Below are 25,649 nucleotides of genomic sequence, written 5' to 3'. Positions count from 1 at the left end.
AGATGAAAAGAAAACAATGAAATAAACACATGGAGGAAGATGAGGAAGGCAAGCTTCCAATGTGCGTAACTGTAGACAGATGAAGAAAAAATAAAAAGAACTACCATCTGTGATCCCTCTTGAGACTCTTAATATTCTCGGGGGGAAATAGGCAGAGTAAAATTAGAAGTGATGTATATTTAAGTTTTCATGTGACTCCAGAGAAAAAGCAACAAAGGAGCAGGATCCTCAGTGCCTAACTTGATTCTGCTGAGGATGAAGGAACCAGGGCCCTGCCCTACCTGCGACCTGGCCTCGTCCATTTTTTGACAGTGACATTTCTGCAGCTAAGACTCATAAGAGGATAGTCCATTCATTCATTCATTCAATCAACACTAATTTGTTTTTCTGCCTGCCTACGACGTGCCAATTTCTGATGACATAGATAAACAACTCTTGCAGCCCTCAGGATCCCAGTTTCTTTAGGGAAGCAGATATATATTCAGTTCATTATAATGCAGGGTGACAGAGATGTGATCACACGCATGAGTATAAAAATTAAGAGGGAGTAACAGACCCAGTGTGGGGGCTAAATTCAAGGTGGTTGAAGCTAATTAAAAAAAAAGCTGTGTGACCTTGGACCAGTTACTCAACCTCTCTGGTCTCCCTTTCCTCTTCTGTGTATCTGTATGGTTAATGGCGCTGGGAGGGTGAGAAAATCCATGGAAGCCACTGAGCCCACTCCCCAGTGCCCAGTCAACACTGAGTGCTAGGCATGATTAGAGGTAATGAGGGATTCATTAACAAGCTACTAAAAGTTTTATAATCATGGTTTTCCTCCCTCCTGAAAATTTTTCAAGGGAATTTTGAGGTGTTTGAAGAGTTGAAATATGGCTCCTCGGATCTTGGCTAAGACTCTGCTGCTCTGAATTAACTGGAGTAGACGGTAGACAGGACACGCTCTTTCCTGAGTTCCCAGACACTTGAGTTCCACAGTGAAATTTGGCTTTGTACATACTGTCTTTGCCTTCACGAGGTCCCCAGGCATCTGTCCTTTCCTCCGTCATTTATAGATGGCCTTACAGCCTTCAGATTTCTCATCATGAACCACTTTGTTCTCCTGAAATCCTCTCATCTCCCCACCTTTCAGGTTCTGATGGCAGATGGTACATCACTGAGTTCTACCAATTAGAAGGCCTGCTGGCCTCCCAGCACCTGTGTGCTTAAATATCTAGGTCCAGGCAGTGCAAAAGTAGATCAGACCCCGTCGCCACATTGCTTATAATCAGCATCTCTTCCTTCTCAGGAGACTCCAAACATTGGTACTCCTCTACCCAAAGCCCCCAGTGTCTTCCCACTCCACTCAAAATCAAACCAACATCCTCCTTATGACCACCATGATCCAGTTCCTCACAACCTCTCTGAATTCTTCTCCTACTGGTCTACTCGTTCTTTCCCCTCCAACTGTACTTCTTTCCTAGGTTTTCCTCAAACCCCCAGGCCTTTGCCCTTGCTATTCCTTCTGCCTAGAATGTTTTTCCCCCAAAGAGCCCACTTTCTAACTTCCTCTGAGTTGAGGATTGCCAGATAAAATACAAAATGCCCAGTTCAACTTAAACATCAAATAAATAATGAATAAGTTATTATATTTATTTATTACTTCAACAGATTATAATTTATTATCTGAAATTCAAATGCAACTGGGCATCTTCTATTTTTATTTGCTAACCACGTAACCTTATTAGAGATCTTTACTTAGATATCAACTTTGGGTGATTGTATTCGTTTTCTATTGCTGTTAAAACAATTACCATGAATTTAGTGGCTTAAAACACCACAAATTGGGCTTCCCTGGTGGCGCAGTGGTTGAGAGTCCGCCTGCGGATGCAGGGGACACGGGTTCGTGCCCCGGTCCGGGAGGATCCCACATGCCTCAGAGCAGCTGGGCCCATGAGCCATGGCCGCTGAGCCTGCGCGTCCGGAGCCAGTGATCCACAACAGGAGAGGCCACAGCAGTGAGGGGCCCGTGTACTGCAAAAAAAAAAAGCCACAAATTTGTTGCCTTGTAGATCAGAAGCCTAACATAGATATCACTGTGCTCAAATCAAGGTGTCGGCAGAGCTGTGTGCCTTTCTAGAGGCTCTAGGGGAAAATCAGTTTCCTTGCCTTTTCCACCGTCTTAGAGGCCACCCACATTCCTTGGCTCAGGGCCCCCTCCCATCTTCAAAGCCCTCAATGTCAGGCCAAGTTCCTCTCATGCTGCCATCTTTCTGATTCTCCTTTCTGATTCCTTCTTCCATTTGTCAATACCCTTATAATTAAATTGGACCCATCTGGATAACCCAGACTACTCTCTCCATCTCAAGATCAGCTGATGAGCAACTTTAATTCCCTTTGCCATGTAACCTGACACATTCACACATTGAAGGGATTAGGCCATGGACATCTCTGCAGAGCCATGAATCTTCCTAGCGCAGTGACTTTAGCCAAAGTGTCCAAATTTTCCACCCTCCCAACTCCACCATTTCATGTCTCCTTTCCCCGCTTCCTTTTTTCTCTTTGGTACTCATCACTACCATACATCTTTTGCTTTTGAAGTGTATCTGTCTCCTTCACTAAAATGTAGTTCTATAAGAGGACTTTATTTCTTTTCTCTATTTCTGTTTACAGCATCCCCAGCACCTAGAGCAAACACGGGGCATATAGTATGTATTCAATAAATGTGTGTTGAGTGAGTGAATGAGTGAGTGAGGGGACCCCAGCCTCTTCCAACTCCATTTTCATAAGGCATTGCCATTGTCAGCATGAATCCCTCTTTCCACCCATCTCGCTTTATCCCTGGGAAGGGAAATGGCTGCCGATTCAAGGCTCCGCAGGCATAATGATGGAGTGGCCAGGGAGCAGTCAGGCAGCTGAGCGCTCCATTATTGAGAAATCACTCCTTCCCTTTGTGTCAGAGTGGAGTGGCAGGGAGGGCTGTTGCCTGGCAGAAGCTCCCAGAAAGCAGACAGGCAGGCACTCCAAAGGCAGCTGGGCTCTGGGTGTCCAGGACCAAGAGAGAGAAGTCCATACCCGACACTGACCAGAGCCCAGAAATCCTCCCAGACAGCGGCCACGGGGATGCTGCTCTAAACTCCAGAACACAATGCTGTCTTTAGTAGCCTTGTGGGTATTTACACCAGAGCAGGAGAAAAACATAAGCACGCAGTTAATGTTCGGGAGGGATTATAACTGCATGAACAAGATAGCCATGTTCCTTGAAAACTGTCACTGACAGCTCCCAAGGACCAAATCCAAATTCCCTTACTCACAATATTGGGATTGTAAGGCCCCGTTCATAAACGCTAGTACTTAAACATTACCTCCTTGCAACTACACAGTTTCTCAGTTCCCCAGGAAAAATAACCAACATGTTACAAAAACTACCTATTTCCAACAAGGAACAGTGTGGACCAGTGTAAATGCCCCCAGTGGTGCGATCGGCACCGGTCGGCTTCGGGGACAGTCGCCACTGCTTGGAGACAGAGCCGCCAGGGTTTGCCTTTAGGGGTATTTGGTGCTTTTGTTTTACCAACCGCGTCAAAATGTCGATGAGGCTTTCCTCACGCTCGGGAAACGTGGCTGAAAGAACAGCATGATATTTACCATATTGCAGTTCGGCGTTCAGCTTAGTGGCATTTGTGGAGGGCTCGTCATGCACAGCATGCTTTTGGCCACATCAGTTGCACCTCTCGGCTCCTGTGGGGCAGAACCTGAGGCCTTGATGAGTCTGACCACTGCCTGCCTCTCTGCCGTAGCTCACACAAGTCAACGCTAATCCCATCATTTTGCGGTTTCTCATTCTGTGTTCTCTCTTGCATTCACACGTGTATTCCCTCTACCCGAGATGTCCACCCTAACCTTCGTCCTGGCTGTCTTCTCTTTCACTTGGCTGATTTCTAAGTCATCTCTTTAGCTCTCAACTTAAATATCGGTTCCTCCTGGCAATGTTTCCTGACATCGCTTGCCCCTCTCCTTTACAATATCCAGCCCATTTGGAATTCTTGTTTATCATCTGTCTCCCATCTGGACAGTAAGCTTCAAGGGAGGGAGGTTGTTTCTGCCATTTCACCATTGCAACCCTGCTACCCAAGTTACTGTAATTACAAAGTGGATGAAGCAAGATCTGACCCATTTTCTGATGTCTGATCGCCTATTTGTTTTTGTTTTCCATTTGATCATATTCATGAATTCAAGGGGTCATTCAACCCACAAACATTAGACTCATTGGTTGGTGCTTGGCAATATTTTTAAAAATAAAATAATAGGACACAGCCTAGGTCTCCAGTTCTTTACAGTGTCATGAACTATGATAGTTCTCAGTGGCTTAAGGCAGACCTAAGGCAGTCAAGCTGCTTTAACAAAATACCGTAGACTATGTAGTTTAAACAACAGAAATCTACTTTCTTACAGTCCTAGAAGCTGGAAAGTCCAAGATCAAGGTCTGGCAGGGTTCCCTTTCTGGCGAGAGTGCTTTTCCTGGCTTGCAGATTACTGCCCACTTGCTATATTCTCACATGGCCTTTCCTCAGTGTGTGCATGTGGAGAGAGAGAGAGAGAGAGATCTCTGAGATCTCTTCTTCTTCTTACAAGGCCACCAATCTATCAGATTAGGACCCCACCCTTATGACCTCATTTAACCTTAATGACCTCCTAAAGCTCTATATCCAAGTATAGTCACATTGGGGGCTAGGGCTTCAATGTAGGAATTTGGTGGTGGGGTTGTCACTTTTCAGTTCATAGCATCTGTAGTACCAGTTATTTAGTCAAAGGCTAATCAAAGGTTTTGCTGTAAAGATATTTCGCATTTGGTTTTTCCTTGGTTATCGGCTAGCCCTCAGCTGACTTTAAGTAAAATAGAGTACTGTTGGGCTGAGCTTCATCCAATCAGTTGAAGGTCTTAATAACAAAACTGAGATTTCCTGGAGAAGAGGGAATTCTGTCTCAAAACTGACGCATTAACTCCTGCCTGGGATTCCAGCTATGGAAACTCTGGATTTCAGACTCGCTAACCACTGCAATCACACGAGCTGGTTCCTTAAGATACATACATACGTCCATCCTATTGGTTCTATTTGTCTGGAGAACCCTCTCTAATACATTGGCAGACAATAAAGAGGCGCTTAGAGTCATTCTGAGCCACTGACCTTCATTTTCAGTGTCGGACTCATCTGAGGGCATAACAACTACTCAACAAGAATTTTTTAAATTTACCTGAAATTTACTCATAGCCCTCTAGGAACAGACAGAACTCCTTAGATATTTGTTAATGATTGTGGGATATTTCCAGGCAGATGTTTCCTTTTTCCTTTGGAAACTTTCCAGCTACTATGCCCTAGAATTTAGAGACACTGGTAGAACACATGAATAGGATACTTGTGGCAATGGCTCAGTGATAAAACCAAGTTATTTGCAGGAAAGGCATGTTGACTGAACATTTTTTTCTTTATTTACCATTTTTATTATGCTTGACTTAATTTTATATGACAAATGCATAATTTTAATTTTTTCTACTATACTTTCCTACACTTTGATTTCCTTTTTCCAGCATCCAAGAGAAAATTAATACCGTACACTAACACATATCTATGGAATCTAAAAAGAAAATGGTTCTGAAGAACCTAGGGGCAGGACAGGAATAAAGACGCAGACGTAGAGAGTGGATTGAGGACACGGGGAGGGGGAAGGGTAAGCTGGGATGAAGTGAGAGAGTGGCATGGACATATATACACTACCAAATGTAAAATAGATAGCTAGTGGGAATCAGCCGCATAGCACAGGGAGATCACCTTGGTGCTTTGTGACCACCTAGAGAGGTGGGATAGGGAGGGTGGGAGGGAGATGCAAGAGGGAGGAGATATGGGGATATATGTATACGTATAGCTGATTCACTTTGTTACACAGCAGCAACTAACACAACAATGTAAATCAATTATACTCCAATAAAGACGTTAAAAAATTTTTTTGAGTAGAAAAAAAAATGACTGAACATTTTAAACAACCATTGTATCACCAAAATCTAATAATTAAGCTGTGCATATATGTGCATTGGGCAGGGAACATCCATGAAATTTTAATAGGTATGTTCTGACAAATTTCCAAATGTCTTCCAAGAAGCACCTGCCCCCTCCCCAGACTGATTATCCCCCCCATCATAATAAACATGTATAGAGCAATTTCCGTATGTTAGAACCTAGGTACATACTCTAAGCGGATTTTCTTGTTTCTCCTAACAATGTAATTAGTTAGGTAGCATTGTTATCCTGACTTTGCAGATGGAGAAACTCAAACACCAAGAGCTTAAGTAACTCACCCAAGGTCACTCATCTACTAAGTAGCTGCCATTCAAACCAGAGACTAGTTTGCATGCTTAACCCCTACACAAGATGCCTCCACACACCTTTTTAGATACAGTAAGTCCCCTACATACGAGGTGTTACTGTCAGGCCACCTGATAGAAGCTGGCACCATAGTGGGCCTTGGTGACAGCTGTTGGAGAGGCCATCTGAACCACAGAAAGGACAAGAAGTACCCTTACTTATTTCTTTACCCATGTGGTACCGTGAATGGTGTCCCTCAAAAATCCATGTTTATCTGCAACCTGAGGATGTGAATTTATTTGAAAATCCAATGACTAATGTCCTTGTAAGAAGAGGAGAGGACGCAGAGACATGGGGGAAAAGACCATGCGAAGACGGAAGCAGAGGTTGGAGCCATGCAGCCACAAACCAAGGAACACCAAGGAACTCCAGGGCCAACAGAGGTTGGGAGAGGCAAGGAAGTCTTCTTCCCTAGAGCCTTCAGAGGGAGCACAGCCCTGCCAGCACCTCGATTTCAGATTTCTAGCCTCCAGAACTGAGAAGAAATAAGTTTCTGTTGTTTTAAGCCACCCAGTTTGTGATACTTTGTTACGGCAACCCTAGCCAAATAACTCAACCCACTTTCCTCCAGTCTTTCCTGGTGCCTCCAACTGGCCAAAGCTCACCCAAGGCCAGTTGGCAAAAAAAGCTGGGAAGTAGTGTGCAGGGGTCTCTCCCCTGCAGTACAGAGCTGGGAGGAGGGGGTGGGTCTAAGGGTAGGAAGGCAAGTGACCAGAGCACTGTGGAAGGGGTGCCCGTACCAAATGACATGGCAGAGAGATTAAGTCCATGGGTCCGAAGGAAAGAGAATGAGCATTGGAAGCCTGGAACCATCTCTTCGTGGGCCTGACTGGTGCTGCCGAAAACAGCCGTGAGCTTGGCTCTGTAGCTCAGGAAAATCGCCCAACGCTTCTCTCCTGAGGGTGGGTCAGAAAAGCAGCCAGCGGCCTCCGTGACCACGCATAGGCGTCCTTCCTTGCAGCCTCAGAATTGAGATCAAGGCATAGATATTGAAACGCGCATGCATGACTGCTTGCTGTGGAAGAGGATGGTCCCTCCAAGTCCTGAGTGGTTGTCACTATACCCCCTCCTCTCCTGGAGCCCGGAGAGAGCTGCCAATCTCCAGGTTTGGATGTGATAACTTCCCTGAGTAATCAATTTGCAAAACAATTGAGAAAAGGCAAAGTCTCCCCTGGTTGAATCTTCAGATAAAAAAGAGGATGTTTTGAATTGGACAATCAATCTACCTTTAATCCTATCAGGAAATAAAACCCAAATCATAATCTGATGCTTTGGAATTGCACAGCTTCTCAGGGAAAGCATTTCCTTCCCTCTCCTGTTTTTCATCCTCGGAGGCAGAGTGGGTTTTACTCACGTGGATGCCTGTTATTCATTCTTATCTGTTTCTGGGGGAATGACCTGCTTGTTTTGTTTTGTTTTCCTTTTAGATTCCGTACGTTATATTTTCCTATTGTTTTAATATAAGATCTCTTTTTGTGATGTGTTTCTTAATTAGGAGAGACTCCTTCACCCTTAGATAAGAGCTTGTTTATAATCAGGCCCATCCTCTGATACCTTTCTAATTCAGAGTTAGCCAGAAGGGTAGGTTACTGGGGGAAAAAGGAAAGAGAAAGGACTCTGGTTTATGGATTTGAACATTTTGTATTTATCCCTGAATTCTAAAAATGGATCATTACCAGAGACATTAGCTACTAAAATGCCATGGACCACTGGCCTGATGACCATCCCTTAGAGCATTTAGGCGCCCTAAGTCTCAAGGAGACCAAGTGATTAACTTCCCGGAGTAGCTAACCAATCACATCACACATTGCTGTGTTGGCTCAGGGAAACTGCACCACTGGTGCAGCCAGTATTTATCATTATACCAACTTCCATCTTTTGAGCACTGACCTTGGTCCAGGCATTGCATTAAGGATTCACAGATATTGTTTCAAACCTTCAGAGATAAATATCAGTATCTCCATTTTACAGATGAGGAAACTGAGATTCAGAAAGGTTGAAATTCGTTTTTTTAAAATAAATTTATTTATTTATTTATATTTTTGGCTGCATAGGGTCTTGGTGCTGCACGTGGGCTTTCTCTAGGTGCGACGAGCAGGGGCTACTCTTCATTGCGGTGCACAGGCTTCTCACTGTGGTGGCTTCTCTGGTTGCAGAGCACGGGCTCTAGGCACATGGGATCAGTAGTTGTGGCTTGTGGGCTCCAGAGCACAGGCTCAGTAGTTGTGGCGTACAGGCTTAGTGGCTCTGTGGCATGTGGGATCTTCCTGGGCCAGGGCTCGGACCTGTGTCCCCTGCATTGGCAGGCGGATTCTTAACCACTGTGCCACCAGGGAAGTCCCAAGGCTGAAATTCTTGGCCAAGAACACACAGCTAGTAAATGGCAGACTAGCCATTGGGTTTGAATCCAGATGAATCTGGCTCCAAAGCCTGCACCCCTCTGTATCACCCACCTCTCTGTGTAGAGATACACCTCTCTGTGTGTATTGTTCCTTGCACAATACCATGTGCAAGGAACAATATAAGAGACAGGGAGAGCCTTGGAACTTGTTATCTTAGCAGAGATTTAGGCCATTCACATTCAGAGAGTTAGACAACAGAGCAGTAAGGAGTTAGGAGCACAGGGTTGAAGTCAGGCAAACTTGACTGTGAACCTCTTTTCTGCCCTTCAGATGGTTGTATAACCTTTACATTATAAAAATCACACTCTTTAATATCAGCTCTGTGTGACTTACTGGCTTTGAGTCTGAGATTTCTCACCTGTTAAAAGTGGACCAGGAGGTGGTGAGGGTTAATGATATATGTCAGTTGCATACTCCAGGGACAAACATAGTTTAGATACTCCACAGCGTTTATTAAGTTATGACTCAACAAATATTTGAGTATGCCTAATACCGTGTTAAATAAGAGAGAGAGAAAAGTAAAATAAGGCTTGCTATAGATAAGGAGATGAAACAAGTCCACAAGAAAGAAAAATTCCCAATGCAAATATTAACTCTGGGATGTACCTAGGTTAGTATAAGGGCTACAGAAGTAAGAGTCCTTTGTGGTTGGGGATGGTCAGAGACAGATGTGAGATCTGAGCTGGACCATGGAGGACCTTAATGGTCATACTATTATGACTCAAATATGGTTTGCAGACCAGCGCCAGACTGTGGATCACTTAGTGCTCCACACCAAAATAAGGAGCTTGCTTTGGAATGTAAAGCAACTACCTGATTGAACACATTGTTTAGTTCATCTGAGTTATTTTTTGACACAAGACTTTCTTAATGAAAGAGGCAATGAACTGAATTATACTCTAACTCAAGCTCTTATCCAGTCAAGGACACATAACAAATAGTTTGCAGACGGCCTCCTTTGAGTAGCATTGGTTTAGGACAGAGGTCAGCAACCTTTCTGTGAATGGCCAGATAGTAATATTTTGGGAGTTTGTGGGTCATATAGACTGTGTCATACTTATTCAACTGTGGCATTGTAACACAATAGGAGCTCTGGACAATACATAAGCATGGCCGTGTTTAGCCCACTGGCTGTAGCTTGCCAATATCTGGCTAAGATGACTGAGAAAGAGGGAAGATGTTCAAGGCAAGAACATGAGCTGCTGTGGACACAGTAACCCTGGACAGACCTATATGCAAAGAGTAGGTCAGTGGTTCAAGCTCAGAGTATGTCATCCATGATCTGGAAAAGACTGAATTAAATGTTGGAGGTCAGGACCCAGCTTTAGGAGTTAGCCAAATGCCAACCCCAAGGCATCAGCTTTTTAGGCCAAAGCCAACTCTGATAGGCATCACCCAGTCCTGGGTTCAGGCCAGGAGATGAGCGAAAAGAAAAGGTGTGGGTGTGCAGCTAAGGAGAATCAAATTTCTCCAGGAGAACTGTCAGCTGAAAACAAAACAAAATAGCATACTGTCTGGATCTACCAGGTTCTTTGTTACTATGAACAAAGACAGAAGTCCTGGGACTGAGCTAAGATGTCCCTGCCCAGCCAGGACATGTGGTAATTGGGTATATACATGTGCACGTGTACAAAGCATTCTCCACAGAGGAGGCAATCAGTTATTTATCAAATGGACAAATTCATCACCTCTAAGCCCAGAGGACAATGCCCAATTTGTCTGCTACTAGCAAATGACTCCTTGCTATAAATCTGGCCAAGATATCTGTTAAATCTTTCATCCATCCATCCACCCATTCATTCACTCATTCAGCAAGTCACCATTGTGGTTATAGGTTTTGGTTTCATACCAAAGTGTCAGTGCTGGGCCAGAATCCCAGAAAATGAAGTCGGAAGCATAAGGAGAGCAAGCCTGGCCTAAAACTCTCACTAAATCTGCCCAAAGGCATCCTCAGAGCTTTGCCAGGATGGGCAATGGGCAGTGGTTTTCTTTGCGATTCTAAGTGGACCTGGCAGGAGCTTCCTATTCAAAAAGAGGTCTCAGGCCTTGCTGGCTCCTGCCACCTTGCACAGTGCCCTGGGATTCTTCCTGGTATCTTCAGGCAACCCAAATAAAGAGGTAAACTGAGGCAAGCTCAAATGACCAGAAGTTGAGTTTATTCAGGAATAGCGGAGGAACTGCAATTAAGGAAACATGCTGTGAGCCAGCCCCAGTGAGTCCCTTGAGGATTAGGGACGGGCTGTATTTATGGACAAGGAGTGCAAAGACAGGGAGGTCCAGCCAGAGGCCCAGCAGCAAGTTCATTGGCTGGAGGATGGGGACGGATTCATGGCAGCTGTTCACTGGTCCGGAAGTAAGTTTCCATCATCTCTAAATCAAGTACTTATGGGAAATCAGTCTCTCACTTCTTAAGTTCCCTTCCTCTGAGGGCAGGTTGGGAGTCTCTGTTTCCTATCCTCCGGTTCTATTTTAGATTGAAATCTTTTCACACCTCCAACACCCCCCGCAGGTGTAGACCAAATTCACTCATGATGCTGCAGTGTTGCAGATGTCACTGTCTGAGGCCTTTCTTTTCAGGCAAAGGGACTGGTCCACTGGGAACTTTGTAGCAGACACAACTTTACAGATAAAATCGTTCTTTAAAAATCAAAGGACGCTGTGCTATTATGCTCAGTTCCATTAATATGCCTTTGAGGTTGGAGTGAGGGGTGTGTGTGTGTGTGTGTGTGTGTGTGTGTGTAGGGCAGGAGCAAAGGCATCTATATTGTAGCCTGGATCATATATATTACAAACAGGGGACTCTTTACCTGGAATCAATGGATGGGAGTGTAAGAGGGTTCATAAACCTCCAGATATTTTGTATAAAATTTGGAAGACAGCCTGCATAGCCTTCACCAGATTCTCAAGGGGGTCTGAGACCTCAGGGAGAGCAGGAATCCCGGCTCCAGAAGGATTTGGCTAGTGACTGAGGGAACCTACCCCCCGAACTTTCCTGGTCTCCTTTCATAAGGCCCCAGGCCTTTGCTGTTGCCAAGATGCACTGGCTTGCTACGGGAGAAGGCAGGCTCTTGTCTGAGTTAGTTCTGCCACCTACAGCACGCAGCCTGGCAAAGGCACCATCTCTGCGCCAGAGCTGGAGGCTCATTTGCATACATGAATAAGGGGCGGGATGTCTCTCCAGCCCAGTACCCCTCCACTGGAAGAAAAATGACTTTGGGGATTCCTGATTAGCATTCAGAGATGCAAATTCCTTTGGGGGTGGGTTACAGCAACGGGAAGATATTTTTACATGAAAGGGGAAGGGATAAATCCTGAGGATTAGCACCTGTAAAAAGTGTTGCCCAAAACCCCGAGAGGAAAGGCACCTGGGGAAAAAAGAAAGAGAAAATGAGCTCGTGAGTTCTCACAATAAACGCAACTCTCCTACTTCCTAGTATGTGAAATGCTGATAATCCTTTCTAGGTCCAAATAGGCCTGACACTTAGGCGAAAACTCAATAAATGCTTGTTGATTTAAAGTAATAGAAATGTGGTTTGTTTTGCAGTCTGTGCTGTGCTTGCTAATATGTAATCATAATATCTGTTTGTTGAACTTATGTGTCAAGACGTATTATCTCAAATTTCCCAAACAATATACAAGATGGATATAGTTTTACAGGTGAAACTGAGACCCAGCATTACTAAGTGGCTCATCCAAGGGTATGCATCTGGTGACAGACTCAAAATCTAGACCTAGATCTCTTGATTTCTAAGTCCATGTTTGTTCCACTCCATCCATGTATTTTATAGTCACTGTAAGTCAATCGCTCAAGAATGGGAATGGACAAAAAGGAAATGGTTTTAAAACCTTTATAACATTTTTAGTTAAAAGAAAAAGTTTTCCCAGTCCTTAGAATTTCTCTGAAAGCTTTTCTTACTGCCCTAGCTTAATAATAGATGCAAACATCTTCTGACCCTGTCTGAAGCTAGCAGTGGTTCTTCTTTGGTGGATAATCCAGTCTTATCTCTATGTGTAGAGATGATTGTGGAATCCTTCACTCCATTTGGTATGAGTGACAGGGGAAGACTTGAGGTTGTCTGTAATTTGCACATACTTTGATTTCCAGTGTGGAGTTGTTAGTAGAGGAATACACACTTGCAGTCTTGGAATATGGACTTAATTGCATAGTAACCCTCCCTCTTTCACAGGGTTTTCCTTATTAACATTTTAGGTTTCAAAAAGGACTCCAAAGTAAACAAGAAGATAGACAAGATTGAAGATGCATCATAACTAACCCAGATCTCATTACTTTACAGCCTGATACACTAGGGTCCAGTAGCTTTGTCTCTCTGGCTCACATTGTACCTGTGTTGTTCAGGCTTTGAAATCTTAGTCTCTTCTTCCAAAGAAACTGCAGATGGAAGGAGATTATAGTTGGCCCTTAAATGGGGTTTGTGGTTCTGGCAAAGTTTAGATCATCGATAGGTAAAAAGGGCTGAGAAATTTTTCTAGATGAAGGCAATTTTGATTATCATGCCTAGGCTTGAGAAGAGAGGAAGGGCGTGGAAAAGTGAGGAGGGGGGTAAGAAGAGAGGGGAATTTGAGCTGGAAACCCCTGGGGATTTGTGCATGTCTTGCTTCTATATGTCTCTTCTAAAGCCCAGCATATGCAGGGCAGTGGATCTCAATTTGGGGTAATATTTATTGGAATTAGATGGGAGAATGCTTTTTTAAAATACAGATTCAGGACCCCACCTCCCGACTCAGTGAAACAGAAAGGGCAGAGTCTGGAAGTCTGCATTTTTAATAATCAACTCTTCTGATTCTGACGGAAGTGTTCCTTAGACTTAGAGGAACATTGGCATAGAAAGGTCCTCCAGTCTTTCTAAGAATCACTCCTTAAATGCATCCATTCATTTGAGCCAAATCTAGGAACACAGAGATAAAAGGCATAGTCTCAGCATTCAAAGAGTTCAAAGTTGAGTGGAAAAGAGACTTGGAAGCCGATGGTTACAAAAAGTAAATAAGTAAGTTTGTAGAGCAGAAAGGGCTGTGTGCTCTGGGAGAGCTGTAGAGCCATCCAACTCAGCCCGCACAGGGAGAGGTGCAGAGCCGGGGGGAAAGGCCTAACAGAGGAAGGAACTTTGCCTTCAAGGCTGAGTGGGCATTAGCCGGGAAGAGGGAGAGCAAAGAATTCCAGGTAGAGAGAACCAGTGGACAATAAGGAATGTGGACTCTAGGGAAATACTCAGGTGAGAAATGGCAGAAGGGAAGGGAGAAGTAAAAACGATGGCCCCATGAACATGGGGATTGCACATCTGCCTTTCATAATAAAATGACGTTTTTCCACATGGGAAGGTGCATTGCCAATGTTAGTATAGCTGTAACTGAAACAGCAATGGATGCATTGTTCCTAGTCTTGGTCTTTGCCCTTTCGATGCAGCAGCATTCTGAAAAGCTTCCAAATGAGAAAGAATTCAGAAAAGTCCAAGGCAATCCTAACTGAATTTACCTTCTTATTTCATTCATTAATCTTTGTCATCAGAAGTCTTGGGCCAAAGTAAAGCTGAAAGATCTAACTAAGGGAGAGAAGAAGGGCAACCGTGTGCAGAACCACAGAAAAAGCTCCCACACTGAATGAAAGTCAGCATATGTTACTGACATTCTCATCTTGTGTAAAATACAAATGAGTATATGAATAAAAATAAAATAGTGTTCATCATGGCCCTTTATAAGAATTAGGATCAAAAACATACCTGTAGTTGCCACTTTCTTCTCCAAAGTTTAAAGGACGGCTTTCACTGCCACAGAATCTACATAAACTAGCATTGTAACTCACAGTGTGTGGTTATACAAACAGGAACTACAGCAGAGACCAGAGTGGAAATCAGAGCACGCTGCGCTCCATGGAAGAGAGCTTTTTTCTTTAACCAGAGAGAATCATTTCAATTCAGAATAGAACCACATATATCCACGCAACAGTCAGTACAGAATGTGTGGGGATGTGTGTGTGTGTGTGTGTATGTTTGTGTGTATAAACCACACTCAGCTATAATATATTATAAATGATGGTAGATTAAGTGGGCCTTATCAAGTGTTGGTAATATTTCTTTTCCTCCAAACTTATACAGAGAAAATCAAAACCCGGGGTTGGGGGTGAAGTACCTGTAAACTTTCTTTTGGATTCCAGCTGTTAAAATTAGCTATTGCAAATAATGTTATCAAGTAGTAAAACACCGATGTCTTTGAACTCCTTGCAGTTGTGTGTAATACTGGAGCCAATGCAGGAACTGATGTCCAGACATAAAACTTACAACCTCAGTCCACGAGACTGCCTGAAGACCTGCTTGTTTCAGAAGTGGCAGCGGATGGTGGCGCCGCCAGGTACGGCTTCGTTCTTCACTCTCCATCTACATGCTTTTTCTGAGGCTTCTTCTGGGGATGAAGGCGTGTGAAAAGGAAGTGATCATGAATGTATCAGCAAAGTAGTTTATAAGGGATATCCTGACCGTGATATTGGACCCAAAGACACTGACTTTGTGAAGGGCAACCATCCTTCTTAGATGTAGTGACCATCCTCTACAGTCTCATCACTTGCTAGATTAGGACCTGAAACTCACAGGAGGAAATTGATTTATTTAACGTTACCAAGAAAATATTGACAAAGCCGAAATCGGAACCCAGGTTTCCTGTTTTCCAGTCCAGTGGTTGTTCCACTGGACAAGACTGGTAGCTGCTCATGGCTTACTGTGATTTTGTTTGTTCTTTGAAGAATGGTAGAAATTATGAAAAGAAAGGGAAGGAGGGAGGAAGAAGAAAGGAAGAATAGGAGGGAATAGAGGAGAGAAGGAAAGAAGGAAAGGAGGAAGGGAGGAAGGAAATAAATAAATATTTTTGCTCTATTTTTTTAAGGTATATAATATCAAAGGGTTCTCTGATCATGAAAGGAATACATAAAAGACTCCATTTCTCTCACTTCCCTAGAATGTAGTTTAGATACTATAGTCTCCTGCTGGGGTTCTGAAATTACTGCTTCCAGTCATCATTAATTGTCCTTCTATCTAGTACATTTTCACTCCCAGGCATGTGTCAAGCCTCACTGATCATAAAAGCACAACGTATCCATTCGCTAAAAATTATTTTTATAAAGAGTAACTATTAACACGAGGCACATAGCCTTCTGAATCACAAAATATAATGGTCACCTTCCGCTGGTAATTGGCCAGGGGTTTTATGTAAAATGAATATAGCAGATGTAACCAAGTACATACTTAGAAGGCTGAGAAAAATGAGCATTATTTTACGTAGAATAGCTGCATCCCCATCTTACAGGAATTGTAGACATTTAGAACATTATTTTTCAAATGTGTTAAATGTGCGTAAATTGGCCTTATTTTCTTTCAGTACCAATAAGGCTTCAAAGGAAAAAGTTTCGCTCACTAAATGCTTTGAACACCTATTTCACAACATGTGCACATATAATTCATATATTATTCATTAATTCAGTCATTAACTCAACAAGTATTTATTGAGCCCCTACTAGGTGCCAGGCACTGCTCTGGCCACTGTGGGTATAACACTACATGAAAATAGTCACAAACCACAGCCCTCTCAGACCTTCCATTCTCTTACTGAATCCTCACAACAACCTTATGAGGTATTTCTTGCTATTCCCATTCGATATAATAGGCCTGAGATTTAAAGAAGTAACTTGCCAAAGTTAGCTGAAGCTAGTCAGTGGAGGGCCCTATGTCACAGTAAGTTTTTATGTCTTCAGTTCGGGACTCTATTACCACAGCTACCTACTGCCAGTGGGAGTGATCCAGAGCCTACCATTTAGGTGTATTTCCCCAAAATTCCATGAAAAACTACGAATTTTTTTTTAAAAGCAGCCGATTTCAATTCAAGTCAAAGGAAGAAGATGCCTGTCAGGGAAAGCTGGGTGTTTGCTTTACTTTAGAATGTACCTCTCAAGTCTCCTCCGGCCCCATGAGCTGGAACAATTCTGTTTCCTGTTTCCATAACCTTCAGAATAAGCACCCATAACTCTCTACGGATAGGGATGTTAGGCCCTTTGATGAAACTCTTTAAACATTAGAGATAAAATATTTATGAAGGAAAATATGTTATATAAATAGAAACATAATCTCCTACTTCATCAAAAGTCAGAGATAACATGATGGACTAAGTGGTCTTTGAAATAACCTTCAAGGAGATCTTCCCCATTGTCCATCAGAAGCAGTATAGATGCCTCAAGAAAATGCTCCAGGGTTACCTCACTTAGTTCCAGTATGGTCCTGGCTTACCTTCTCTCCATCAGAGTTGGATCTAGAATAGGGTTAGCAAAAAGGATGCTCTTACATGCCATTTCCAATTCATTTAGTAACTGCCTGGAACAGGTTTCTGAAGATTTTTCATTCTCAAAGCAAAGATTATAATAGTACCTAGTTAATAGAGTTGCTGTGAATGTAAAATAATGACATAGAAAACATTAAAAATATGAAAATATTGAGTCATGCTCATAATACATAATAAATAAATAATATTCTTTTCACTACACATTTCCATGAGTCCCTATACTTCTATTAAGATGTTGCCTCATCCTTCAGGTCCAAAATATTTTTTTTCTATTTCTAAACAGACCTTTCTGGAAAAGGCCTAGCTTCTCTTCATTCATATGTTGGCTGTAGCATACTAAGACATTTTTTTCCCCAGGAATTTTGAAATTAGTTGCATCTTTTAGACACCAGGATCCAAAGCATGGGTATTTCTACTGAGCTTGGGAATCCCTAAGTTCCACATCAATGGCTGATGGGATGGACACTTCCTCTTCTTTGTATCGGGTTGGCCCAAAAGTTCGTTTGGGTTTTTCCATAAGATGTTACAGGAAAAACCCACACAAATTTTTTGGCCAATTTTTCAACATTTCAGCGTATGATAGAGCTGGGCTGCAATATGAGACTTCGCCAGTAGGTGCTGCTGTAACTCACCGGTTCACTTAATTGAGCTCGGCTCATACTTCTCTCAACCCCTGGAGGTTCCCTAGGAGTCCCAGAGCCCTCCTTTTGTTATAAAAAGAGGGTAGACCGCAAAAAATTTTTTTGCCCCAAATTCATAATGTTAATAATATTTTAAGTTCAAACTATAGTAGTGGTGTAACTCACCCTAAGACATATTAAGAGCTTCTAGACACACAGTAGATGACATCAGGAAGAACAATTAAATACAAATCACTTTATCAAGATACTAAAGAAAAGAGTTTCAGTCATTGTGTGCTACAAATAAATCAGCAGCTTTCTTTTTTAGGTTTCATCAAGTTAAAAGAAGTGGAAAAAATATCAACAGTCCTACTCTTTTGAACTTACAAAAAATGGCTTCCCTGGAGGGCCCGTATTCTGGTGGTCACCCTGGCACTGACCCTCCTTCCATGTTTCATGTTGCAGCAGAGCCCACAAGGCAACCGACAACGAAACGGAGAAAAAGAAAAAATTCCACCAGCAGCACCTCCAACAGCGGCGCTGGGAACACTGCCAACAGCACGGGCAGCAAGAAGAAGGCGCCAGCCGCCAACCTGAGTCTGTCCAGTCAGGTACCTGTAAGTCTCGCTTTCCTTTTAGGCTGAAATCCTGCCTTTGCCTGTCGTCTCCCCGAGTCCAGGGGCCCTACGGCAAAGTCTCTTTGAGCTGCAATGACCTTCTGGGCCGGGTGGGGGGCGGGGGAGGGGAAGGCAGGGACACGGGGTGGGAGAGGGGGAGGAGCTCTGTCCTGGAAACCTTCCACGACACACTGGGACTTAGAAAGGAATATGGAGAGTCTGTGCTGCAGTGGGACCGGAATGAAAAAGCCTTCAGAGTCGTAGACAGGAGATATGTCACTTAAGGTTTAATTAAAATATCACTTAGCAGGGTGCTGGTGGCATATAAGGGACTCTCAGCTCCATCACCGGGACCCTGTGCTCCCCTGGAAACTAGCTCCTGGCAGTAAGGCTCCAGATTGTCCTTCGACTGCCCCCCGAACCCCCCCAGACATGGGCATCCCCTCTTATTTTAAGACTCAGGTAATTAACTCAAGGGCACTACAAATGCAGGTCAGTGGATTTCGCTTTCCCATATCATTAGCTTAGGGGGAGGCTCAGCCCCTGGTTTGGTCTCAACTCTCTCGACCTCTTGACCCCTTTCTTTCATTTCTGGGTCTTGACAAAGGAAATGGGCCACTCAGAAGGGGGCTTCTTTGAACTCCAAAATTGACAGCTGAGGGCGTCCCCACAGAGGGTAAACTGGGCGGGAACTTTCTTCACCTCCCATGTTTTCTTCCTCGATTTGCTCCCTTCTGCCTGATTCCTTCCTGACTCTGACTTCCTCATCCCAGTACTAGACCACTTACCACTTTTAAATTCTCACGTGCCTTTAAGCATTTCTTGCCCCTTCTCCCCACCACGATGACTTGTGGGGTTTCCTTCTCCGCTGCCCTTGTCACATCACCCTCACCAGGCTTTTGACTATCCTTCAAATCCTGGGATTTTCATGGTGCTTCATAGGTACCCTCTAGATACTATGTCTTCAAAAATGCGCCCTTTCTTGTAACTTCTCTCAAGCGATGCAATTTTACCTTTTCCCTCTTTCTCACTCTTTTCCCTCTCTTGGTCTGTGGGCCTCACCCTCTGCTTCTGATCCTGCACCATCTCTCTCCACGTGAGAGCGGACCTTCATTTCCAGGGGATTCTCCACTTACTTCTAACTGTGTCTTTCAAATCTGTCCCCCACCCACTCTCTCCCATTTTCCATTGGTCAGTTCTCTGGCTAAAGCCAACCCCATCAATACCTGAGAATTACCTGACCTCTCCTCCTGTCCTCCACAGGCAGAGGACACGGTTGTCATCCCTGTTGCATTAGAAAGAAAAGGTCATGAGAAAGTGGCCAGCCTGTGGGATAGGTCCCATGTTCATTTTAAGACTGCTAGGGATTGTAGTTCTTAAAAAATACCAGAGTTACCTCTGTTTTTTGAACTGAGTTTTCACCCCAGAAGAGTCAGGAAAAAAAAAAAAAATCAAAGGAGAAAAACAGAGTCTTTTTATTAAGGTGCCAGTAAGTTATACCCACTCCTGGTTAAATGGGAAAATGCATAGAAAAAAATGGCCAGGCGTAAATAAATCAACCCCAGAAGGGCACACAAGCAGCCCATTTATTCATCTAATTCTGGAGTTTTAGAAACTAACATTTGTTAGTTTCCACGAACAAATGAAAGTACATTCCAGAGATTTCTGGAAATTTGACATAGCTACTTAAAGGCTGCAAGAATTCAGATTGGTTCAACAAGTGTTTTCTGAGCTCCTACTATGTGCCCCACACTATCCCAGGTGTTGGTAATAGCAAGATTTAAAAAAAAAAAATCCAAAAAAAGACCCACCCAAGCTCTGTCATTGAAGAGCTCACTGTCTAATAAAGTGATAAAGAGGTTTCCTCTCTCCTGCCAGCTCAGACTCCTGGTTTCAGCTCACAGGGTACAATATTGAGAAAGATTCTGAGCCTGGACTGGGTCTGGTGGGCCATCCATTAGTGATGTCTGCCATGGGTATAGAATAGCAGCATACACATCCATGTATTTTGACATACCTGGCCTAGTCGGAATCATTTCCATTTTTTTTAAAGAGCACCTAACTTTTTCTATTCCATTATGCTCTTGTCCTCCCAACCTGCAATTGCATTTTGGTGGAAGATACCTGTGTCAAGAGGGTTTTTAATCAGTCTAGACCCTTTGGACAAGAACAAGGCGCCATTAGAAAGTGCGAGTAGAATTTCAGCACTATCCCCGCCATGCAAACAAGGATGTTTTCGTTAAGTAAAACTTAGAGATGGCTGAGAGAAACAGGGAAGTCATCCGGGTTAAGAAAATGTGTAAATTTCTGTATGTCCTCCAACTGAATGGACGTCAAACGTATAAGCACTGGGTGACTTGTAGAGACCACATTATTTAACCCTGTCTCCTGAATGACCAGCACCCCTTTCCTGTTTAAATAGAAATGCAACCTGCAGGCCTTAGCTGCCTTGTCCGAAGGCATGTACAGATCGGGTGTGCTACCACGACCACGGCTGTGGTCCGCACAGCTGCCACGGCAGCAACGTGTGTGTCTGGCGAGGGTTAGGGTTTAATCCTTGGATTCTGCTTCTCACTCCATGAGCAGGGGCTAGGAGCGATCCCGAACTGCAGCCTCAACCCTGGGAGGGATGGAGACCTGTGTCATTCAACAGCAGTGACCCCTTCTGGCCAATTTAAGGAGAAGCATTGAGGGGCCCTGAAAGGAGTCACTTCCAGTCCTCCTCAGAGGTTGGTGGTCCTTGCACGGGGGATTAGTGAGAAGATGTGACACGGGCAAGAGCTGGTGGCACCTCCAGGCCCCTGGCGAGGAGCGGAGGTCTGCTTCCTGGGGAGTCGAGACCATATGGGTTACTCTCAGATGGACCAATATCGCCTCCTGTGGGACACACGAGACAGCAGGGACGGGAAGGAAATGCATCTCTCACTACCAATGTTGAATGTTGGGGGGGGACTTTTAAAGATGTGGGGCGTGTGGGGAAAACGGTGGCAACATCCCCTAGTCAGAGGGAGCCCAGAATGTATGTTATGTCTCCACTCATTTTGTGTGAGGATAACAAAGCAAGCCCTGCTGAGCCGAGAACCCCTATCCTCGCCCAGAGATTTAGAAGAGCCAGGTAGAGCGGTGTTCGTGACTATGTAAGTGGCCTCAGGTATCTACGTGCATAGGAAGTCCTTAGCACGCATCTCTTTTGTAACTTGCCATCTATTAATCACTCACGCATGCACACATGCGTGCACACACACACACACGCACACGCATGATTATGCATCTGGCTAAGGATACGTTTTATAATCAGTAAGGCAAATGTGGCATCTCTCTGAAATTTAGGATATCCATGCCTGGGCACCTTTTCCAGCCGTTCCTGGAACAAAGATATACCAAACATATTACGAGCCCGTATAAGCCCCATTTGAAGTGATGTAAATCACTATTTTCATAGTACTTTTCTGGAATGACTGTTATTTTCTGATACAGTGAAGGCATCTGACGTGTCGAGAACGTCTCTGCTAATATCACGCTTAAATTGGCTTCTTCTGTTTCCAAATTATGCTTAACCTCCCATTCTCCCAGCCTCTCTCGATGACCTTGGACTCACAGTACTAATGCAGACCCACGTGTCGCTTCTAACATTCTTCTCCTGCCCCGTGACACGTCATGCATGTGTTTCCCCAGCCCTGCAAAATGTGCTACACACAGGTCATTTGGTGGAATTAACCCTCATGTCGTCCTCCACCCCATCTTAACCTGGTCTTCCCGCCTGCCTTTGTTCCTGATCGTAAAGCGCGGTCTCCTAATTGCCCACAACGAAGTAACACTTTTTTATCCCCAGCACCCCAATGGGTCAGGTAGAGGCCACATTCCATTTAAAATCCTGTCAGCATTCTTGCCACTCGGAGTCTGTGTCTATTTTGTATCTCACTTTAAGAGTCCTCACGAGTCTCTTACATGTCAGTGTCATGTCTGGCTCTTCGTGGCATCATAAGTACATTCTTGGAAATACACAACTGAATATCCTGCCAGTACCTCGATTGCTGAGTCTTTCCAGGTCATATTTTAGGCATTTGCTTCATCTGGGGCATTTCTCTTTAACATCACTGTTATCAGTTCACAAGAGTGATTAGTCTGAAAACACAGTGTGAAACCTATTGATTATCTCCCCTCTAATTCGAGGAGAATCGATCAATCAAACGAACAAGGTTTTCCATTCCAAAACAAATCAGGTGGTCACTAAGGGATTTGTTCAACTGGCACCTTCAAAATTCTAGAAGGACCCTGGCGGGGCCGCTGAACCCTCTCCTGACCACAGGCAGTATTCCACTAATATACTGCTCCAGGAAAGCCTCTCTTGCCCCAGTGAAAAGAATGTCTACCCAGCTGTCAAGGCAAATTAGCCTCCCTATCAGAAAATGCATACTTACGTCCCCAAAAGCATATGGCCAGCCCTGATTTTCCAGCCTCAGTGGAGGCTGATGGCAGTCGGGCACTCTTAAGTAGAATATTGCTCAGAGCCCGCCCAGCAGGACCCACCTGACAGGTGTCCTGTCCCATGCCCATGTCACCCATCAACCCCATAGGGTCCCCTTGGGACAGAGAGGCCAGAGCTGTGCCCTGTGTATGCGTCCTTCTCCCCTGTCCCCGTGCTTCTGCAGCGGTGGCCTCCGCAGAGCTCCCGGCTACAGTAGGTGGCTTCCTTGTTTGCATGGAAGGACAATTTGTACTTAAAGGAGTGATTAGATAGATTCTTCTTGCATGCTTCCATTTCTGATGACTACTGGCTTCATCATTGTAATTACAATTAGTGCTCTTCAACTTCCTTTTACGGCGCCAGCTGGACAGACTGGCTCTCTTTACTGCCCAGATTGGTGGTGGGGTTGCCTGTGTGGGGATAGGTGACAGGCACCATGGAATAACAGATGGTAAATTCAGGGCTTGTTGGCAATCAGCAGGTTTTTGCTAATGACTTAATTAGCTATGCAAATTGTCAAATCAGTGTGAACATTGTTTTTATCGAAAACTTTACCTAAATTAATTACCATAATTAAGTAGCAGAATGTCAAGGATATCGGCTGCATAAAAGGGCCTGGCTGAGTAGAGAAAAGAGAGATCTGTCTTCAATTAAAATGTATACCGTCCTTGGGACAGAGAAAATGCCGTTTGGAATGAGTTGCATGACTGTTGCAGAACTGCATCCTCCCCGTGTTGGCTGCTAGTTTCCAAAGCCATCCAGAGGCCCTAAATAAAAGTGGTGGATTTTTGGAGGTCTTGCAAAGCACCCAGCAGAAGGTTCCACAGCCCTCTTAAGAGTCCCCAGTGTCGGCAAGTTGAAAAGCGTGGATTTTTTTAATTTTGAAAAATCCATTTTTTTATTTCTGCAGATTGCTAGCATTGCTCGTTCTCCGGTGTCAGGCTGCGCACTAAGGACATAAACTCGCGTGGTTGTTACACATCAGGAGGCGATGTTTATTTCCTGTAGAAAAATCCAATATGCGTCTTGGCCCCCCGACATTGAGACTTGACCCCGGTGTACAGGACACGAGTGTGTCTGTCCTAGATCCCCCAGCGCCTCCCACTAGTGTTTTAAGCTGAGCTTCTCTCTCCCAAAGTTTCCCTGTAATAATGTCAGCTGCTGTTCACAGGATGTGATGGTGGTAGGAGAGCCAACTCTGATGGGAGGTGAGTTTGGGGACGAGGACGAAAGGCTAATCACTAGATTAGAAAACACGCAGTATGATGCGGCCAACGGCATGGACGACGAGGAAGACTTCACCAGTTCACCCGCCCTGGGGAACAGCAGCCCATGGAACAGTAAACCTCCCGCCACTCAAGAGACCAAATCAGAAAACCCCCCACCCCAAGCTTCCCAGTAAGATTGACCAGCTCCAGAATCCACTGTCAGTAGCCACCATGGGTTACACTCACTATTTCAGATCCTTACTCACAGGAGAGGAAGGAGGAGACATTAAAACTATTCTAAGCAAACACCGATTTCTAAACCACAGTGATCTGAGTTTCTCCTTTCTTTTTTTTAATTGAGAGGATCATTCCCAGTAAACTTCCATGACCCCTCCCTGGAGGCCTTCACAGGTAACACAGATACTGGCACTGATCGTAATTAAAGTAAGAGCAAACGCTAGCGCTTCTCCTGGCTCGGTTTTAACCACGTTTGTTAATTTCATTCCACCACCACCCCCCCCCCCGGCCCCCCGCCCCACCCAACCATCCAACGAAGGCCATATTGTCAATAAACCCTCAGTGCTCAGGATCTCATTCTATGCCGAACCCAGCTACAGATAGACTTTTTAATATTGTAAAATATTTTCTGCTTTTTGACTTGCATCTGAGAGTTTCTTGTTTCAGTAAAAAAAGAAGAGAAAAAAAATCCACTTTTGGAAAGTAATTTAAATGTACCTTTATTTTTTTTTCCCCTTTCACCTTTTCTTTCATTGGGTAACAGCTAAGAGGGCCCAGCAGGGTAATTTATGGCCGAGCTAATGTCAATTTGTCCTCGAGCCTGAGTTGGTTCAGTCGAGCCCGAGTGCTGAAACAAGGAACGTCTTTTTGTAATCAAAGACACCAAGGCAGATTTTGATGTAAAGAAAGGCACTTGGCCCCCTGAGAATGTATGAGTTTGTAAAATTTCTGTTGATCCAAATATTTTCAAGCCATGTAATCCATTAATTTTGTGGGCAGTTTAATAAATCTGAAACTCTTCTGTGTTTTTTTTCGTTGTTGTATCTGAGTTGACTGTTGTTTCTTTTCATAGTATATTTCCTGTATAATATTTTGTAAAGCCCTAACCTAGTTCTTTTATGGGGACTTTTCTTTGGGAGCAATTCCAGTGTATTTATGTGAAACTTTATAAAAGAACTAATTTTTCCATTTGCATATTAATATGTTCCTCTATACATGTAAAGACACAGTGGCTCCGTGTGTTATAAAACAGCTGTATTTTATGTATGCTTTACTGATACGTGTGCCCATAATAAACTGTTAACGACCAAAGCAAGTGAGTCTGGGTGTTTGTGAGCCCGGCAGAGAAATCTGCCCACGATGATGAGAAGTATTGAGCTTGGATTTACGGCCCAAGCTCCAGATGGAATGGAATTGTGAAAACTGCACCATCTTTCTAAGGTATGGTTTCTTTCCCCGCTCACTGCAGTTTACTTGGGCAGACACAGGGGTGCCTTCCACGTGTCAGGCGCTGTGCTGGCTGAGGACACAAGGATGGGAAAGGAAGGGCTGGCCTGGCTTCCTGGGGCTGGCCAAATGCAA

At 44.1% G+C, this 25,649-nt stretch overlaps 1 protein-coding gene across 7 annotated transcripts in view; it reads left to right on the top strand.

The window, feature by feature from the left end:
• The window catches only part of LDB2 (LIM domain binding 2), a 387,893-nt gene extending 362,501 nt beyond the window's left edge, over nucleotides 1–25,392 (top strand). For 2 of the 7 annotated variants that reach the window (XM_079919739.1, XM_079919735.1), the window contains 3 exons: nucleotides 15,040–15,163; nucleotides 18,223–18,374; nucleotides 24,014–25,392. In XM_079919739.1, the coding sequence (XP_079775865.1) occupies nucleotides 15,040–15,163; nucleotides 18,223–18,374; nucleotides 24,014–24,244 (507 nt within the window). In that variant the 3' untranslated portion in view covers nucleotides 24,245–25,392. Of the gene's footprint in view, nucleotides 1–15,039; nucleotides 15,164–18,222; nucleotides 18,375–20,960; nucleotides 21,104–24,013 lie in introns of all 7 variants that reach the window. The other 5 variants (XM_079919741.1, XM_079919740.1, XM_079919738.1 and 2 more) reach the window with 5 other exon arrangements.
• Nucleotides 25,393–25,649: the final 257 nt, after the last annotated feature.

The sequence above is a fragment of the Stenella coeruleoalba genome (genome assembly GCF_951394435.1).
Source record: "Stenella coeruleoalba genome assembly, chromosome: 4".
In the NCBI taxonomy this organism is placed as follows: domain Eukaryota; kingdom Metazoa; phylum Chordata; class Mammalia; order Artiodactyla; family Delphinidae; genus Stenella; species Stenella coeruleoalba.
This window is presented reverse-complemented; position numbering and strand designations above follow the sequence as displayed.